The sequence below is a fragment of the Panthera tigris genome, chromosome C2, assembly GCF_018350195.1.
Source record: "Panthera tigris isolate Pti1 chromosome C2, P.tigris_Pti1_mat1.1, whole genome shotgun sequence".
Classification (NCBI taxonomy): domain Eukaryota; kingdom Metazoa; phylum Chordata; class Mammalia; order Carnivora; family Felidae; genus Panthera; species Panthera tigris.
Genome location: NC_056668.1, coordinates 74,313,612 through 74,328,008, shown reverse-complemented (window position 1 = coordinate 74,328,008; position 14,397 = coordinate 74,313,612). Strand labels below are relative to the sequence as shown.

The following is a 14,397-nucleotide window of genomic DNA, read 5'->3' as shown; positions in this document are numbered from 1 at the left end:
GATAGCAAAGGTGTACAAACCTCTCCCATTACTGACGTCTTGCTCTGGTCAAAACCACCGGCTCTATTGCTTTCCTAAATCCACTCATTTGCCCATATTCACCTGCCTATTATACCCTTGTGTTGTATTAATTTTCTATATATTATGATGATTTGACATCTTAAAAAACCTTTCTAAGGAAAGACTCCATCTCCTGGGCTAGCCAATTCTTAGAGATAGTAAGGGACTCCGCGTGCCTTTGACATGCAAACTAATCATCTACCTGGCCCCTACTCCTCAGGAGGCAATAGTCTTCTGCCTTCATCATCCTGGGGCCAAGGGCCAGAGACCACCCTGCAGCCCAAAGCTCACCCAAATCGTTCAAACTAGCCAGTCATAAGCTGTTTACCCTGCCCTGACCTGCCTTCCCCGTAGAGACCCCAGTAAAGGCCTTGGTCTAGGCATTTCCTCAGATCCCTTATCCAAACTTGCCATTCCTCCCATGGCCCACAGGACTGTGCCTCTCCTTACCAGGAGAACTGTAATGTTAAACTTCTTTCAAAGGCATTGACCTCTCTCTGCAGTCATCAATCCCCTTTATAAATGAAGACCTGGACACAAGACAGCCCATCATCCCTGCCTTACGCTCTCACAGCCCCTACCCTCACTCAGTATAGGCAGACACCAGACCAAAAGAATATATGCAGGAGGAGGTAGAATAAGAGGCTGGTTGGGAATAACTGGCATATAGTCAAGAATAATTTTAAGCAATATACTACAGATGGGAAAATACAGTAAGGATTTGATTGGAGCTTTCCTATAGCCAAGTGCAACTGCCCAAGTAAAATACAGTTAAATAAATCCTTCCCTTTTTAATTCATTCATTATTTATTATGATTAATTATTATTTATTCATAATTATGCATTATTCATTATTATTCATCATTATCATTATTAATTATTTATTTATTCATTATTAAACCAATAAATATTTATTGGGCACTGACTATACGCTAGGCAATATCCTTGACCATGGTAGTGGTCAAGCAGGGACCATAGTGAAGGGTTTAAGTTTTGTTCCTTGTATGTGGTTTTGTCTGGGGAGGGACAGAATGCTACCTTAATTAACTGTGTTTTAGAATACTAGAGCTGGAAGGACTTTCAAAGACCTGCTTATTCAGTACTTACTCTCCCTCTTCTAAACCCTAGAATCTGGAAGCTCAAGAGACGTGCCTTTCCTAGATTACGCATCCAACCAGAGATAAAAGGAAGGCAGATAACACATCCTGTGTTTCCTGCCCCAGAAAAGTGTGAAGCGCCTCTACCCGATGACAACGATGATAAAAATGGCAATGATAATGAGGGTGAAACACACATACCTTGTCAAAGCAGACAAGGTTTAATTGTCCACATACATTGATCCTCTGGGGGCTGATGCAAAAGATGCCTCTCTTCTTCAGCCTCTTCTGGGCATAGATAATGCCTGTGGTCAGAGCAGCAGGTAGAGCAGGAGGGACCGCAATTGTGATGACATCAAGGGCTTTCTTCACCACCTCCTCTGGAGGCTCCTGGGACATAAAGTCACTCTTCAGCTATTACAGGTAAATCAGTCCTGAACAGCGTGGTGCATATGACTTTTTTCCTCCTTTTTGTTTACTTCCTTAGGTCAGATTCCCAGAAATGATATGAGTGGGTCACAAAGTATGCACGGTTTATGGCTCTCATAGATTTTCCAAAGTGCAATGAAACAGTTTGTAATGAGTCATTGCTGCTACCAGCAGAGAACAATGTACAAATTTGCCATGGCCTCACCAACATGGGGTATCCAGGTTTTATTTTCAGCTCCTTATTTAGTAATGCCAAAATACTATGTTACTGGGATAAACATATTCTCAGATCGAAAATGAAAAAATGGTGTAAGAAGTGTACAAGATGAGAGGCACTGTTGGTAGCTCAGGAAACAGTGTTTTGCCCCTCTAGTTCTGATTGTTATAATATTACTTGGGGATCAATCTCTCATATTGGCGAACTGTGAGTACATGTGCAGGTATCAGTGTTTGGCTTTGTTTCCCAGGTTTATAAACCATAGCTGAGATTAAGGTTAACATGCAGAGTATAAATTATACCTCCATGAGTGTTACGTGTGCATGTAGTAAAAGAACAAAAGCAACTTACCCCGTTGAGCACATAGACGCACAAAGTATAGATCATCCCAATGGTTGCTGTCCCTACAAGGCACAGGAGGAACCTGATGGCATCCCTGTAAAGCTTAAAATTCATTGGCTTCGGGTACAGAATGGATCTCACGAGGTCGCCTTTTGCAGTGTTGAATCCTGAAGTAACACACAACCCACATTCTTAGGATGACAAATCTTACTACTAGCATGCTTCTAAGCCTCAACATGGCCTTTGTTTTTCTCTAGAGATATTTCAACAGTGCTTAAACCCAAACACAATTAAAGGATAATTGGGAAGACACCTGAGTGCTAGAATGGAAATATCTTACTTTTTCAGAGCCTATTCCCTTCTGATCTTTCTTCTCTCTACTTTCAAAATCAATGTGACCCAGAGATAGGAAACCACCACACTGGGATCAGAACACAGCCTTGCCCAATATAACTTCATTTTAAGGAAACGACTCACACACACACATACACACACACACACGTTACTTGAAATTAAACCATAGGACCCAGTAAATACTGATGGACTTAATTTCTAATACTTTTCAGTCAAGTTTTCAATTTCTTTTTAAAAATTTTTTTAATGTTTATTTATTTTTGAGACAGAGGGAGACAGAGCACGAGTGGGGAAGGGGCAGAGAGAGAGGGAGACACAGAATCTGAAACAGGCTCCAGGCTCCGAGCTGTCAGCACAGAGCTCAATGCAGGGCTTGAACCCACGAACCGTGAGATCATGACCTGAGCTGAAGTTGGACGCTTAACCGACTGAGCCACCCAGGCGCCTAAGTTTTCAATTTCTAACCCTGGCTAGAAAAACTTGGGATTTGGGGCTAAAAGATCTAAGTTCTAGACCCAGGTCTTTCAGTGACTAGCTATGTGATTTTTTTTTTTTTTTAAGTTTGTTCAGATTGTGCTGACCTCAGCCTATTTATGTACGAAGTGGGAACAAGCATCTTTGCTGTGCAGGTTTGATATATAGAGATAGTTTTTAAACTACAAAACATGTTAATAGTAATTATTGTCATAGGTATTTTGTTGACTAAAAGGCATGTGCCATAGTGCAATTCACACTTGAAATATGGAACTTTAATAGGTTTGGTTCGTTATCGAAAGACTATTGCTTACCTAATAGATTTCAGGCACTAGACACACTGAGCAAAAATATTTCATTAAAGTAACATACCAAAGAAGGGATGCTCACTCACCAGTCTGCAGCACCACCGCCCTCACGGTCCCGGAGCACGCTCCCTTAGCTTGGATAACCTCTGTCCCACAGAAAAGGACATGCCTTTTATAGTCGGCTTCACTCTGCGTTTTCCAAGGCATGGAGCTCTCCATCTTGGGCAATGGAGTTTTAGTGACTGGAATACTTTCTCCTATAGAAAACAAACATCTCATTTAAATCACGTATGCACTCACTAGGCATGCGGTGGACGTTTGTTATAAGCCTGCAGGGGGTGGCAGGGACAACCCTAGGTATTAGGGATACAAGGAGATTGTTTTTTAGGAGATTTTTAGTCCCAATAAATAAGAATAATGTATTATAAATACTATAAGTATTGTAACATCCAACAAGGACATTAAAGAAGGCTAGAAATAGCTGTGTAGGGAATAGCAAGTTGTGAGGTCCAGAATGTGGGGCATGGGGAGTGAGGGGCCATGAGACCTGTGCAGGAAACCAAAGCAGGGAAGCCCTAGGTGCACATATTTAAGTGTTTACATGGTTTTTGTAGGCATTAGTGGCAGAAGGGAGTGGGGAGATATTTAAGTGTTTTTTTCAGGAGAGTAATATCATATTCATGTACAAGAGAGAGAGTACTCTATCTGCAGTACAGGGAATGGATTGAAGTCTGGTGAGGTTGGAAGCTGGACATCCAGATGGAGAGAACAAAGTCTGACTTATGGCAGCAGGCAGTGAGAGTAAAAGGAAGTCCAGGAGCTGAGAAATAAGAAGGTAAGAAGTTACAAAACTTGGGGAGAGTTTTATATTGGGAGGTCATAGGAACAGAGAAATTCAAAATGGCTTCTTGGTTTCCAACTTGGGGAAATGAGCAGAGGGTGGCATTAGTCATCAACAGAGGGATTATAGGAGGAAGGAAGAGTTGCTTTATGTTCACCATGAGTTGGAGATGTCTTGTGGGATGGCTATGTTGAGACGTCTTGCATTTATTTATTTGAGTCTGGAGTTCAAGGGAGAAGCCTAGACCAGAGACATTTAGTCAAAGTTCACCACCTTACACAGGCTATGATTAAAGTCACAGGAGAGAGGAGATTACTGAGGGACCAAGAGTGAGGATAGAAGAGGATAGGACTAGGACAGAGCTCTGAGCACTACCAACAATCAGGAGCAGCATGGGCAGGGCGCTATCTTGGACAGTTAGGGAGAAGAGAGTTTTCCAAAAGGAAAGATGGTCAGAATCATCAAAGGCAGCAGAGAGGTCAACAAGAAGAGAAATCTAAAGAATCCATTGGGTTTGGCAACTGGGACATGGGTGACTGCTGCCAGTGACATGGAAGGAGCAGATGGCAGTGGGCTGAAGTGCTAATACAGGGTGGTGAATGACGTTGAGGAAGTAATTAGGGTCTGATCTGTGGAATAAACCTTGTAAAGCCTTCCACTGGCCTTTGAAAAGTGGGCAGTACAAAGTCAGAGATATGTCCCACTGTAGTAGGGCCACTTTTTGCCAGAAGAAAGGTACTTAGCATTGCAGAGGTCCCAGCACTAAAGGAATTTTACAAATCTACGGATTCCTTATATGAAGAAACATGGCCTGCCACGCATTAAAAAAATTGGGGTGGGGGGAGACCATACGCCTGGGTGGCTCAGTCGGTTGAGTGTCTGACTTTGGCTCGGTCATGATCTCACAGTTCGTGAGTTCGGGCCCCATGTTGGGCTCTGTGCTGACAGCTCAGAGACTGGAGACTGTTTCCGACTCTGTGTCTCCCTCTCTCTCTGCTCCTCCCCTGTTCATGCTCTGTTTCTCTCTGTCTCCAAAAATAAATAAACATTAAAAAAACCTTTTTTAATAAAAAAATAAAAAAACATTTTTTGGTAAAGTTACATAGAAGAAAGATACATGTTCTTGTCTCCATTTCATGCCTTCCTGGTCTGTCCTAGAGAAATGGATTCAATTTTGGCTACAGTGGGAACCACAGTATGTCAATGTGTCTTCTCAGCCCCCTAGTCCATCTGTGAAAAAACCTTTATGATTCTTCTTTATCTTACAGAAATGTTGGCACAACATCTCCTCAAATGTGCACTCGTGAGAACTTGAAGCACTGTGATCTCAAGGTCTCTTCTCTCTGGACCTCAGCTTCCATATCCATGAGATGCAGTGACCTCTAAGGTCCCTCCCTGCTCTAGCAGCATACTACTTAAAAATGAAATTCAATTAGTCCTAAAGTCCCAGTGTGTTTTCAGGCAGCAGATGTGTGACAAATCCTTTGTCGTGAACCTTTTCACATATTCAAGCCAAGGCAGGGAAGAGCTTGGACTTGACCTTCTGGGTTTCAGGATGTCATCAATAGCTTTCATATCTTCCAAGTTTATCAAAAGATATAATTTATGTGAAAATACGGAACATAAAAGTCACAGATGATTTGAAATGTCTAATGATCTCTACAGTCTTTTAAGGTAAAGCGACAGGGTTGCAATAACCTTTGTTCAAGAAGAAAATGCTAAGCACTCGGAAAATTACAACTGTATCAAACATAGGACACAGAAAGCAGCTTTAATTTGGACTCTCCCATCCAGAGCAGGACAGTCAAGTAAGAATTGTGGGAGTGTAATATCCCACAGCAAGCCCCAGCTTTGCCACTGTTGTTCTGATAGAGAAGGAACCTGGGAGAGCTTGCCAAGGCTGTAAGTCGTGAGACAGAACCGTACCTGTCAGCATGCCTTCATCTACCACACAGCTGCCATCAATCAGGATGGCATCGCATGGCATTTGCACTTTGTTCCCCGTCAAAATTAATAGATCTCCGGGTACCAGGAAGCGTGATTCCAGCTCTTGGATTCCAGCTGAAAGTGTGAGATGGCAGTCAAGTCAGATTTTTTTCTCACAACAACTAGTCCAACATCTAGCTTAATTGGAAATCAATGAAAAAGCAACGTGGATGGAACTGGAGGGTATTATGCTCAGTGAAATAAGTCAGGCAGAGAAAGACAGATATCATGTTTTCACTCATAGGTGGAATATGAGAAACTTAACAGAAGACCGTGGGGGAAGGGAAGGGGAAAAATAGTTTCAAACAGCGAGAGAGGCAAACCATAAGAGACTCTTAAATACAGAGAACAAACTGAGGGTTGATGAGGGGGTAGGGGAGAGGGGAAAATGGGTGATAAGCATTGAGAAGGGCATTTGTTGGAATGGGCTGGGTGTTGTATGTAAGCAATGAATCGTGGGAATCTACTTCTGAAGCCAAGAGCACACTATATACACTGTATGTTAGCTAACTTGAGAATACATTATATTTTTAAAAAAGGAAACTATTCCTCAATGTTGATTCAAAATCTGAGAACAATAAGAGAAAAAAGTAATAAATTGCATAAAATGAAAACAGAGAAAAAACCTACAGACAAGTTTAGAAAACATATTTGAAATTTACAGTACATTACATTACAAAAGATTAATATTCCTAATATATAAAGAATTCCTGAAAAAAGAGATGTACAGCAAATGACTATAGCAAAATTGCTAGAGATGTTAACAGTTCATACATGCACACACACACACACACACACACGCATAGAGGCATACGCACAATGCAAATGGCATGCTAAACATTTGAAGAGATCTCATTCTTACTCATAATTTAAAAAATGAAAGTTCCTTCCCTCCTACCTACCTTTCTTCCTTTCCTCCCGTCTGCTTTCTTTTACTTTTTTCCTTCCTTGCTCCATCCTAAAGCTAGAGGGGTTAAATAAGGTAGGCATCCTTGCAGAAGGTTGGGTGGTGTGGGGTGTGGGGGCAGCCTGCTACAAGTTTTGGAGCCTAAGCAGAATGGACAGGTGTTTACATGACCCGGTGCAGGGTGTCAGAGCCCAAGGAGGGAGAGAAGGGCCACATTGGTGACAGTGGCCTGGTGTGGGATGTTGGAATCCAAGAAGGGTGAAAAAGGGGTCTACATGGAAGTAGGGGAGGGCATCAGTAATGATGGATGTTGGGTTCCGCTCAGCAGGGATTGATAGAATAAGTAGATATAATGAGGCTAATAGGAGTCAGGTTTCTCATAAAGAAAGGAACTTACAAATATAGATGGAAATAAACTTAGAATAAACCCTTTGGTATTAGATTAGAATTAGAGACAACAATGTAAACTGACAGTTTTCAATAGATAAATAGGGAAATAATATAGATGTAAATGTATGTGTATGTAAGAACACGCATATATAAAATACGTTTGCTTATCTTTTGATATACATATATTCACTAATTCTGTTCTCTGAGAGGGCCTGGGAGCAGTGAAACCCCAATAATAATGTGCATATCTAGTGCCCAAATTTTGGTTTCTAAATTCTATTCCTCTCCCCAAAAAGAATCCTTATTCCTTAAGGAAATGGCTGATTATAAGGCTGGGTCAAGAAAAGTATCATATAAGCTAGAACATTTTGTTGCTCAAGGAAATACGGAGAAAGAAAAAACATCAAAACCAATTTAACAGGCTTTCACTGCCTAAATGTGTAACAATTTGAGCATCACAGTAAATAAAGATAAATGAACTATGACCCATCAAATAAAATAGGAATTCATGAGTCCATATGATATAAGCACATGGATGAATAAATGAGGAGAAAGATAGTTTTTTCCTACAGTAACTTTACAATTAATGTAGGAGAAAAGATAAAATTAGAAAATCACCATTTGGCAACCATCAAAGTAATAATTTAGCCAAGAAATAGCAATGGATACTACAACTAGTGGGTAAATTTAATGAGGAGAGTTTATTTATATCATCTCAAAGTATCTCTCAACAAAATATTTATTAATTACAAAGGGGAAAAGAGTAAATTTACAGTGGAGAAACCTGGCAGGTACTATTTAGCAAAGTAATCCAAATTAACATCACCAGTAATAGGACAAATTTAAATTATGTAGCACTTGAGAGGAAGCAACAAGGACATAGCATCACTTCTGTGATATCCAGCCAAAAATGCATAACCTGAATTTAACTATTAGGAAACATCAGACAAATCCAGATTGTGAGACTTTCTACAAAATAATCAGAGTGAAAGGAATCAAAGTCATGAAAATCAAGGGAAGATTGAAAAATAAAGAGATATGTTGAACAACACCATTGTGTGATCCCAAATCCTTTTCTATTAAGAACATTATTAACCACTGGGAAAATTCGAATAGGGTCTGAGTATCAGTTTCTATTAATATATCAATATTAACTTCCTGATATTAACGGCTACACTGTCATTTATGTAGAAGAACGTCCTTGTCTTTAAGAAACACACACTAAAATAGGTAAGAGTCATGGAGCCTTAGTTTGGCAACTTACTCTCAAATTGCTCAGGGAAAAAGTTATTTGAACTATTCTGGCAACTTTTCTCTAAGAGTCAAGTTATTCCCTTAAAAAAGAAAAAATAAATAAACATATACATATAACATTGCCCATCTATCTAATTAGAAAAATCTAAAAGTTTGCCGGCATAGTCCGTTGACAAGGCCATGAAGACACAGGCACTCTCACAATTTCTGGTGCAAATGCAAGTTGGTACCATCTCCATGGAAAGAAATTTAGCAATATGTACCTAGCAAAAGTACATACACACATCCATCCTTTAACTCAGCAATTTTACTTCTTGAAATCAATGCCAAAGATAAACTGGTGGCAATATGAAAAGACATATGCACAACAAGCCTTTTTACTTCAGCACTATCTCTAATAGTAAAAACTAAAAAACAACAATAAAAAACATACTTCAATAGAGAATTGGTTGAATAAACAATGGCTCCGCCATACACAAGAGTACTATACAGCTGAAATCACACACGAAAACTATTTCTTTATCCCATTATGAAAGACTCTCTATGAAACACAGTTAAGTATATAAATACACCTGAAACTAATATAGCATTCTATGTCAACTATACTTCAATTAAAATAAAGCATGTAAAACATACACACCAGGAAATGTAAGTTAAATGTGTATGGTATATCCCTGTCATCTAAACAGCAGTATAAATATATATAATCTTCTGGATACATGCGATACAGATATGGATATTATATATAACTTTTGTATCCGTTAAATGTAAGAATAAATCAAAAGCAAACAAAAATGATTCCTATAGAGATTATACAAGGTAGATAAAGAGGGATAGGAGCCTGACTCTCCCAAATGTCTTGTCTTATGGATTTAAGACCTTTAAGATCTTTTGAACCATGCAGATAGTTTATGTAATCATAATACACATTTTATCTAATTTATAATTTATACATTATATATATAATTTTATTAAATTTATACATTTATATTTTATACAATATATATTTGTGTAATATCTACATAAGGGAATACAAAAAACAAATTTGAAAAGCTAACACTAAAAACCTAAGGCAAAATGAATGGGATGACCCTATCAAATTGTTGACATAAACAGAGAAGAATCATTTTGAGTAACTCTGAAACATAATTTTTTTTTAAAAAATGTATAATTTGTACATTTGAAATGGCATATCATAAGTGGGAGAAAAGAAGAATTCCAACAAAACATGAAATTGTTTTTAGGAATTACATTCCCGCAGGGTGTCTTGGTTTGCTATTCTAAGATTAGTGTGTATAAGGAACAGAGCAAATGAGTAATTTGTTGCTATCATTGAGAATCAGGACACTTGAGATAGAGAAAGGAGAGACAATCAACAATCAACAAAGTTAAGTAAAAAGCCCATAGCTCTAAACTTGAATTAGAAAGGCCAGTATGAACTCATAATGTATTGTATCTTTAAGAAATTATTTCCTGGGTGTCTGGGTGGCTCAGTCAGTTAAGTGCTGACTTCGGTTCAGGCCATGATCTCGCGGTTCGTGAGTTCGAGTCCTGCGTTGGGCTCTGTGCTGACAGCTCAGAGCCTGGAGCCTGTGTCGGATTCCATGTCTCCTTCTCTCTCTGCCCCTCCCCTGCTCACACTCTGTTTCTCTCTCTTTCTCAAACATAAATAAACATTTAAAAAAAGAAATAAATTATTTCCTACATCTGTCTCCTAAAAAGGCCTAGCAACAGTGACTAACACATAGAAACGAGCACTTCCAGTGCACTGTTTGAGGTCTCTAACTACCATTAATTACTAAGAGCTCTTTGGAAAAATGGATGTGTCCAGGTTTAGAGCAGAACTGTTCCAGATGAACGTGGAATATCATACCATATCAGAAAGCAATAAAATTTTCAAAGACTGCTGAAGTCATGGCAAAAGAATTCAGAAGCCAACCTGAGGAGGCACTCAACGGCCAAAGATGAGACAATTTGAGCACAGTAAGAATAAAAATTGCCATGGAGAGAAATATACCAACAACGTTTAACATTATACATCCATATTGACTCTAAAAAAAAAATTCTTTGGATAATGCTAGAGGATCAACCCATTATTTTGAAAGCTGGTACATAAAAAAAAATAATCAAATATTAATCTTTTATTTCTTAAACAAACTGAATCTCAGGGTAATGAAATAGTTGAGGAGGGTTTTTCTTTACTGAACTATTACGCTTAGTATGTGAAGATGGTATGATACAAGTAGAAATTTGAAACTCCTAATGAAATAGTAAATCTAGGTCATAAACATTTGTTTGCTAATGTCACAAAAAGAAGATAATCAGATAGTATGCACCTCCCATTTTAGAAGTTCACAATATCAGAGTGCCTGGGTGGCTGAGTTGGTGAAAGCTCTGACTCTTGATTTCAGCTCAGGATGATCTCACCATCCTGAGATTGAGCCCCACATCTGCTCTGACAATGTGGAGCCTTCTTGAGATTCTCTCTCTCTCTCTCTCTCTCTCTCTGCCTCTCCCCTGCTCATGAGTTCTCTCTCTCCTTCGCTCTCAAAATAAATAAATAAACTTAAAAAAAAGTTCACTATATCAACTATAAAGTATTCTTGCCAAAAACTCAAGCCTTGGATCTAACTACCAATTTACAGGAATTGCAAGCAATAGAAAATCAAGTTAAATAATTTTATGAATATGCAATCAACATAACCCAAACTGTAGAACCCACAGGATGAAGCACTTCCTTTCTTCAACAACAAAAAAATGTGCAAGGAAAATGTAAGATATGGAGGAGGGAATGTGTAGAGTTAAAATAAACTTGAGACTTGGGGCCCCTGGGTGGTGTAGTTGGTTAAGCATCTGACTCTGGATTTGGGCTCAGGTAATGATCTCACAGTTTGTGAAAGTCGGCTCCATGCTGACAGTGTGGAGCCTGCTGGGAATTCTCTCTCTCTCTCTCTCTCTCTCTCTCCAATGCTCTATCTCTCTAAAAATAAGCATTTAAAAAATTATTATAAAAAATAAACTAGAGGAGACTTACCAATCATTTGCAGTATGTGGACTTTATTTAGATCCTGATTTGAAGATGTCTATACATGTATAAACACACACTGGTGACTCAACTAAGAAAGTTTGAATACTTCTATATAATTGATTTTTTAAATTATGGAGCTACTTTATTTTTTTAGGTAAAGAAATTTAAAAGGAATTGTTATATTTTGCATATACACTGAATTTTTTTCAAATGAAATCACGTGATATCTGGAATAGCAACAAAATAAATCTAGAGTGAAGGAGGTAGTAAGACAGTTGGAAAAAAAAAAGATTCAATGAGCTGATAATCATTGATTCTGAGTGAAAGCTACATGGGTGTCATTATTGTATTCTCTCCATTATTGTCTGTATGCGAAATGTTTCATCATAAAAAATTAAGCAAGAAAATGACCAGGTTATTTTTAAAAGGTCAAGATTCACTTCCAGCCAAGAAGTAGTAAAAAAGAACAGATTTATCTTCCCACCAGAAACAACCAAACCCACACAAAATATGTGAAACAATGGTTTTGGGGCACTGAACATAAGCAACAAAAAACAGAAAACAAGTGAAGGTGCCTTGCAATTGCTTAGCTTACTGCCTTTAGAGACTTCCCAGGCCACTGTGCAGGGAAGGGGAACCCAGACAAAATCCAGAGGTCTCTATGAGTTCAGAATACAGACCCAAGAGTGCTTAGAGATGAATCATCACATGCATTTGAGGAAACTACTGGCAAATGAACAATTGAACATTTACATTTAAAAATACCATTCACAAGACCATCAAAATCATGAAATATTTAGGAATGAATCTTAGAGAGAATGTGTAAGGCCCACACACCAAAAACTGTGAAATATTGCTGAGAGAAAGAAGACCAAATTAACCAAAATCAAATAAATGGAGAGACATACTATGTCCATAGGTCAGAAGACTCAAATTTATTAATATGTCAACTTTCCACAAATTGATCTACAGATTTCACACAATCCTAATCAAAATCTCATCATGGTTTTTTTTGTTGTTGTTAGAAATTGACAGGATGATTCTAACAGTCCTATGAAAATGCAAAGGGCCCAATATCACCAAAGCAACTCTGAAAAAGAGAACAAAGTTGGATGACTACATTATGCTATTTTAAGACTAATTATAAAGCCACCTTGTGGCTTTGGTATAAAGACAGACAGATCAGTAGAATAGAATAGGGAGTCTAGAAACAGATCCGCCTGTATAAGAACAACCGATTTTTTACCAAGATGCAAAGGCAACTGAGTGAAGAAAGGATAGTCTTTTCAACAAATGATATTGGAACATTTGAATGTCTATTTGCAAAAAAAAAAAAAAAAAAAAAAATGAACTTCAATCTTTAAAAAAATTCAAAATACAATATAGATCTAAATAAGAAACCTAAAACTATGAACATTCTAGAATCCAATGTAGTTTTTGTTTGTTTGTTTCTATTAATCTCTGAGGGAGACTAAAAACCAGAACCTTTACCTGTCTATCATGAATTTAACGTTATCTGATATGACTGGCCGTTATAAATTATGAGTTTCCAACAAGATTCAATTATCAAGTAGAAGAGTTATAAACAAAATAAGACTCAATCAGATTTTTAAAATCCAAGTGAATTTTAAGAACATTTTTCTCATCTCCCAACATGTCTTCCCAATTTTGTCATTCTGTTGTCTGTTCCTCATTGTACATCAAAGACCTCAGGCGAAGTTTTTTTTGTGATCATTAACAGACAAGAAAGAATCCCAAATATTTCATGGTTTTAGATCCTGGCTTAAAAGGGTCCCAGAATGACCGTGAAGAAGAAAAGCTTCACAGCAGGCAGAACTTTACTTATTACATTAATTTTCCTATTGTGCCTGAAAGGAGAAATAACTAGAAGACCAGATCGATACTAATTTACAGTAGGAAGCAAAGGATTGTCCTGAAAGATTGAAAGTATATTTGTCCATTAGAAGCCTCATTAATGATGTCTAGTCTGGAGGAGGCCTTTTACACCTGGAGAAAAACAGAAACAAAAACAATACATTCATGGTTATCAGCTAGCCACCAAGGACTTCACCGATTGTCTCATGAAAGGAATATAGTGGCAGTGTTGCTGATTATTTATGAGTTCAAAGACGTGTTCTTCCACTCACCAAAGCTAAGTTGGTTATAAACCCTGCTAAGCACCCAATTTGCCAGCAGCAACCCCAAACTCTTAGCCACCATAAGTAAATAAAGCTAAGCAAACAGCCTGGTTTTTGCTACCAATTGTTCAAACAAAAACACGGCACTTAATTTAATCTGAATGTGGCTTTTTTTCTCTCTCATGAAGGACATTCCCCTTTTGGAAAGAACCCCATCACTTGGAGGTCTGAGAGGAAGGGTGACAGGGGGCATCACCCTGCATTCTATGTAACATTATGATCCTGGGACCCAAATCGTTTCTGTTTGGGCTACAAATTTTATGGCTTTTTGTTGCTTGTCTGTGTGATAGAAAAGTATGCATTGTAGTTGTTAATTATAGCCCTCTCTCCTCCTGAGAACCAGGTGTGTTCCAACCTAAGGGTTGGATAAAGAAAGACTAGAATTTTGCCACCAGGTTATATTCATAATTACTATCCCATTTTGAAAACTATGGATTATTTCTTGATGAAATGAGTTATTCAGACTATTCAGTCCTTTAGGAAAGTGTCCTACTTGTACTCCCCAACTTCAT

General features: G+C 38.2%; 1 protein-coding gene across 4 annotated transcripts in view; it reads right to left on the bottom strand.

Annotated features, from left to right (window-relative positions):
- ATP13A4 (ATPase 13A4) overlaps positions 1–14,397 on the bottom strand; it is a 149,135-nt gene that overhangs the window by 46,681 nt on the left and 88,057 nt on the right. For all 4 annotated transcript variants that reach the window (XM_042957027.1, XM_042957024.1, XM_042957026.1 and 1 more), the window contains 4 exons: positions 6,049–6,183; positions 3,368–3,538; positions 2,155–2,312; positions 1,359–1,547 (listed from right to left, as the gene is read on the bottom strand). In XM_042957027.1, coding sequence (XP_042812961.1) covers positions 1,359–1,547; positions 2,155–2,312; positions 3,368–3,538; positions 6,049–6,183 — 653 coding nt within the window. The remainder of the gene's footprint in view (positions 1–1,358; positions 1,548–2,154; positions 2,313–3,367; positions 3,539–6,048; positions 6,184–14,397) is intronic.